The sequence below is a fragment of the Octopus bimaculoides genome, chromosome 25 (assembly GCF_001194135.2).
Source record: "Octopus bimaculoides isolate UCB-OBI-ISO-001 chromosome 25, ASM119413v2, whole genome shotgun sequence".
Classification (NCBI taxonomy): domain Eukaryota; kingdom Metazoa; phylum Mollusca; class Cephalopoda; order Octopoda; family Octopodidae; genus Octopus; species Octopus bimaculoides.
Window position 1 is genome coordinate 30258928 of NC_069005.1, and position 6381 is coordinate 30265308.

The following is a 6381-nucleotide window of genomic DNA, read 5'->3' on the forward strand; positions in this document are numbered from 1 at the left end:
ATATATGTATATATATATAGTGCAGGTGACACGTAAAAGCACCTACTACACTCTTTGAGTGGTTGGCGTTAGGAAGGGCATCCAGCTGTAGAAACTCTGCCAAATTTAGATTGGAGCCTGGTGTTGCCATCCAGTTTCACCAGTCCTCAGTCAAATCGTCCAACCCATGCTAGCATGGAAAGCGGACGTTTAAACGATGATGATGATGATGATATAGTGTATATATATGTATATATATATAGTGTATATATATGTATACTGTATAAGCCTATCCTTGCAGGTGCTACTGTGACAGTAGAGACAGCCGAGAGAGAAGGTCCTGCCAGACAGTCCAGTACCATGTATTAGATGTTCTGATTAGGCTTTTGGCACCAATTCTGCCACACTTTGCTGAGGAAGTCTTCCAATATTTACCAAAACTACAACACCAACAAGGTAACAAACATCAGTTTCCTTTCCTCCCATGTCAGTCTCTCCTTTCCCTGCATGCCTCTCTGTCTATATTGCTGTTTGCCTGTCTCCCAGCCACTGTTACTCACCTACCTACCTACCTACCTACCAATCTGCCTTCCTTCCTACCCTACCTCTCTCTCTCTCTCTCACACACACACACACACATACACACACACACACATACACACACACACATACACACACACACATACACACACAAATGAATAGAGTTTCAGAGCTGCTTATGATGCAAACCCGTCAAACTTTTCCCTATTTTAAAAGAAGGCTTTTTTTCCATTTGAACCATAAATAGATTTATATAACCTTTTCAATTTCCATTCAGCTTCACTCAGAATCCCTGGGATGGGCAAGGTGGGAGATAAAATCACCTTCATCACCATCATCATCATCATCATCATCGTCACCAAAACCATCACCATCAGCACTACACTATCGTCCCTCTGCTACTACAAAGGTGAAGCTGGTATAAATAAATTGCTAACCACTTCCTTTTTTTAATTTTTATTCCATTTCATGTCCCCAGATTGTAACAGTCTGTTCAAGACTACAGGCCACAACATCAACCCAGAATGGGAAGATTTAGCAGGTTACCACAGTTTTCAACCAAGTCTGCAGATCAAGGCCCGGTTCAACGAAATGATTGGTCCAGAGACCCCTTCCTCCTTTGACGTCATCATCTGGGCTTCTGGTGACCTTTACGATAACCTTAAGGTGAGTCCACACACACACACACACACACTATACATGTAGGTATATATCTGCATCACCAACACTCTCTATTTCTCTTTCTCTCTGTGTCTCAGTCATTCTCTCTACCTCTCCTTCCTCTCCTCTCTTTTCCTACTGGGGTAGCCAAATATGTCCTCTGTAGAACACACCTATCTCTATTCCTCTATTATAATCTAACCTTCCACACCGGCTCAAAAGCTACTTCCTGTGGTTCCACTCCCTTTTCCAGCTGAGAGGTCTTCGTCTCACAAGTTATTTGGCGACCCCACTGGTGTTGGTGCCCTGTAAAAAGCATCAGTGCTGGTTCCACTGGCAAAAGAGACTGATAAAATAAGTACTAGGCTTGCAAAAGAAGAAGTCCTGGGGTTGATTTCTTCAATTAAAAACCTTTTAATGCAGTGCTCCAGCATGGCCGCATGGGCGTGTTTATGTGGCACTGCCACGAGTGCTTTACACCATCAGAAGGATCAGTCTTAACACTTCTGCTGCGGAGCATGGGTCTTCGTTAGTATGGCAATGTGCCAGGCATCTCGGCCCTTCGTCATTTTGCCTGAAAGCTTCAGCATCTCGAGGTCGTTCTTCAGTACTTCATCCCATGTCTTCCTGGGTCTCCCTCTTCCACATGTTCCATACACCCCCCCCACACACACACACATGCACATATACATATCCACACGTTCTGTTTGTTTCCAGGTGTTACAGCCCACCAATGTATCGACTAATTCTACCCTTGTGGAGGTCTTGCAAGCGTCACAAGTTTCCCTTAGCAACCAGAGACTGGATTCTGCCATGGACGACGTTGAATTGGTAACTGCCTCTTGCTCGTTATATAAACCAGGTGAGATCTTCCTTTTAATCCCCACTCAACTCAAACACACACTCATCATCATCATCATCGTTTAACGTCCGCTCAACTCCACCACCATAACCCCGCCACACTACTTACTACATTGCAGAATCTTTGACTTGGTAAGTCCAGGGTACCCTCTACTTTGAAATCCACCATAGGAACTCCCTATAGGAAAGTGGAGTGGAGTGGCTGTGTAGTAAGACATTTATTTCCCAACCACATGGTTCCAGGTTCAGTCCCAGTGTGTAACACCTTGGGTTGGTGTCTTCTACAACAGGACGTTTTTGTTTTTATTCTCATTTATTTATTTTTAAATGTTTTTTTTTGTTTTCTTTTTAACTCTCTCTCCCTTTTTTTTTGTTTGTTTATTTCTCTCCAGACACGGATGCAACCGAGAAGCATGACTATGTGATGGGAGTGTTGCCTTGCCAACTCTACATGTGCACCAGATGTCGCAGATCTGTGGCTAAATCGTCGGCCCTAAAGTTCTGTTCTCGATGTGCAGATGTCATAGCTGAAGACTACCAATGAGTGTAGCTCTCTGAACTCACACTCACAATTCTCTCGAGCTCTTTCTGTCTCTCTCTCTCACTGAAGTGATCTCAAAGGAGAGTGAGATCACTCGATCCATGAGTGAAGCTGCTTGTCTGTCTGTCTGTCTCTCTCTCTCAAGGAAAAAATGCAGACTTCCTATCAGCGAGTGTAGCTTTTTCTTTTCTTTCCTTCAAAACTGAAACCTTCATTAAGTGCAACAGTCTCTATTAAGAGCTCCCCTTCCTCAAGGAATACTGCGAGAGACAACTGTATCAAAATATCCCTCAATCTACTGTCTGTCTGTTTGTCTATCTTTCTTTTTCCCTTTCTTTCTTTCTCCTTTTGTTTGTTTGTTTCTTTCTATCTGTCTGTCGCTCTCTCTCTTTTTCTTTCTTTCTCTCCTCATTTCTCCTTTTCTTCTTTTCTCCTTTTGTTTCTTTCTGTCTGTCTATCTATCTTTCTTTTTCCCTTTCTTTCTCTCTTTCTCCTTGTGTTTGTGTGTTTGTTTCTTTGTTTCTGTCTGCTGTATCTCTCTCTCTATCTTTCTTTTTTCCTTTCTCCTTTTGTTTGTTTCTTTGTTTGTTTGTTTCTTTCTGTTGCTCTCTTTCCCTCCTTATTTCTCCTTTTCTTTCTTTCTTCTTTTGTTTGTTTGTTTGTTTGTTTCTTTCTTTCTGTCTGTCTCTCTGTTACACACACACACTCTCTCTCTCTCTCTCTTTCTTTCTGTCTGTCTATTTCTCTCTCTCTCTCTCTTTCTATCTCTCCTTTTGTTTCTTCTTGTCTGTCTCTGTTTTTCTCTCTCTCTCTACTTACATTAAAATCTGAAAGCTACCCTTTTCCGTAAGTGCAGCTCCCTCTTATAAAATTTCAGTACTACACTAATGAGTGATGCTCAGATATCAAGGAGTGCAGCTGTAAAGCTCCACTCAAATGTCAGCAGCAGACGACACATTGAGGGAAGGAGCCATCTTGTCACTCTCTCTATTCAAGGACAGAGGACTCAAACCAAACCTTCAGTGGGAGTGCAGTTGTATAGCTTCACTCAAGTGACAACTACAGACTATCTGTGAGTGCAACTGTCAATCCACACTTGAATAACAACTGTAAACTCAAAGAGTGCAGCTGTATATCTCAAATCAAATGACAACAGAGACTACTAGTGAGTGTAGCTGTTCATCTCTACTCAAATGATAACAGAAGACCCAGTGAGTGCAACTGTAAGTCTCCACTCAAGTGACAACAACAGTGTCAGTGAGTGCAGCTGTCAGTCTCCACTCAAGTGACAGCAGTAGACTGTCTGAGTGAATCTGTAAGTTTGCACTCAAGTGACAACAGTCGACTTGAGTGTAATTGTACGTCTCCACGCAAGTGACAGCAATAGACTCAGTGAGTGCAACTATCAGTCTGCACTCAAATGAGAACAGCAGACCGTCAGTGAGTGGAACTTTCAGTCTCCACTCAAGTGACAACAACAGACCCAGTGAGTGCAACTATATCTAATGAAGACATTATTGTGAAACCATTAAGAAAATAATTGTTTAAATTTGTAAAAGTCATCTTTTGATGATTTTAAAATCTGTGATTCAAAGGAAATTGAATTGTTTTTTGTGTTTGTTTGTTTTTGATATTAAATTGTTTTGATTACATGGTGGTCCTGTCATAAATGGGAGAAGGGGGCCCTGCAACTCCTGGCTGAGTAACCCACTTTGCCTTTCATCCTTTCGGGGGTTGATAAATTAAGTACCAGGTTTGTCCCCTCTATGTTTAGCCCCCTTGTGAGCAATAAAGAAATAAGAAATCTATGTTAGGTGGGTCATGCACACAGGATGGGCACTAACAGACTCTCCAGACAACTTCTTTAATTCCAAGGGGAAAAGAAACCATGGAAGACCTAGACTGAGATTCAAAGACATTGCAAGAAGGAATATGAAGTGGGAAGGAATTGACTATAATAAATGGTAAACCCAAGTTGAAGTGAATCTAACGGATTTTGTGTGTTATTTTAAATGGCTTATAAACACCTTCCACGCTGCAATTGTTTTCGTTCCAGCACATGATCTCAGATCAGGTCACTTGCTATGCAAGTGCATCTCCGTAATATATATATATATATTGGCCCAGGCCAAGTCTGTTTAGTCATTTTTCAGTCTAGTTTTGTGGTATCATGGCCCATTCATGTAGGGAGTTGTTGAGTGAGATATATCCAGGTTTAGGTTGCTTATCTGGTGTCCCTTGAAGAAGTTTGTCCAGATATCGTTGGAAGGTGATGGGATCTTTTTCTTTGATTTGTTTTTGGGATAATGTTAAATAGAGCAGGGCCTGTTGAAGGAAAAGAAATCGTTTGCTGTGAATGTATGTGTTGTGAGCCTGAATTGAGTAGAGTAGCACAGAGTCCCGGCCTTGGATAAACTCTGAATCTAGGAGATTCTATACCTTTTTTGTACATGTAAACCTTCGTAACCCTTATCCTGTAATGAAACACATGTAACATGGAATTAAAAATACAATCCTCTTCTGTTTTGATATGTAATTACTCAAAAAATACATGTCGCTAAACTCAACTTATTGAACGAAACCAAAGTTACTTTTCACCAGTTGGTTAAAAAAAAAAAAATGAATTCATTGGAAATTTTACGGCGACGTTTCGCAGTAAACACGCACAATTGGTGGAACTTACGAAGCCATGGGTTATATCTGGGAAGGGACATAACCCTCATAGTATATTTTCAAAGGGAAGTAACTCTATTTTCACGCAATACCTTTTCAAATTTCAACAATAAATATCTTTTACTGTTTTTTTTTTTTAACTTATTTCAGTCATTGGCCAAGCTGGGGCGCTGCCATGAAAGGGTTATTACTATTTTTTTTATTTCTCTTCTAAGGCAGATCAAATGGTGACACAAGAATGAAAAGACGTGTAATCATTGTTGTCGTGTGTGAAACGTAGCAGTTTAGAAATTGCCAACTTTCTACAGATTTTTAAAAATTCAAAATATGAAAAGGAATATAATTTAAAAAAGAAAACAAAAGAAAAAAGGGAGATAGAAGAAAATGTTGCAAGATATACTGTACAGAATCTTCGGACGAAATTTGAAACCTCTCACAGGAATGTTTCAACTGCACCAAGAAGAAAAATGTATTCTAAATGTTCGGACACGACACTTCATCCAACGGGTTCGAATCATTATCGATGGTGATCCTAGAGTGAGGAATGGACTATCAGAACTGTGGTGCATGAGGACATTCGATACAAGATGGATTTATTAGGGAGGGGCAAATTCATGCCTACAAAGATGCAGGAGAACCATTCGATCCGTTCCAAGTGGTTCCTTAGTTAGATTAAAACTCTTGCCAACATAGCAGGCTTTGATTAGAAAAAAAACTTCGACCAAAACCAAAAGTGTAAAAGGAAAAGTGACGGACGATTATTTGCATGGAGTATTTGAATGGCGACAGCTGAGTTGTTTCCTTCTTCGAGTCAGTCCCCTGCTTAAGGTAAGAAACACTTTCTTTCCGTCCTTCATACTAACACATTAAATTTCCAGCAACTGTATTAGTTTTATGAATGGTCAATAACGAAGGTCGTGTCATGTCCCCCTCACATCTTTCCAAATGGTCTTAGAATTAATGTTTCTGGTTATGTCAAAGCGCTGGAGACAGTTGTGAAACTCTGGGCTAGTGAAGTACGCAGTGGAAGGTCGCAGGTATTTCAGCGCGGCTCAGTACCTTCTCTCAAAGCCCTCGTAAACACTAGAATGGATGTCGGGCAATTTTTACGATTATGTACTGCCAAA

The 6381-nt window shown here is 40.7% G+C and overlaps 1 protein-coding gene across 1 annotated transcript in view; it reads left to right on the forward strand.

The window, feature by feature from the left end:
- LOC106880766 (isoleucine--tRNA ligase, mitochondrial) overlaps positions 1-4231 on the forward strand; it is a 21158-nt gene extending 16927 nt beyond the window's left edge. The window contains exons 20-23 of the mRNA XM_014930864.2: positions 281-435; positions 998-1185; positions 1897-2041; positions 2433-4231. Of these exons, the coding sequence (XP_014786350.1) occupies positions 281-435; positions 998-1185; positions 1897-2041; positions 2433-2584 (640 nt within the window). The 3' untranslated portion in view covers positions 2585-4231. The remainder of the gene's footprint in view (positions 1-280; positions 436-997; positions 1186-1896; positions 2042-2432) is intronic.
- Positions 4232-6381: the final 2150 nt, after the last annotated feature.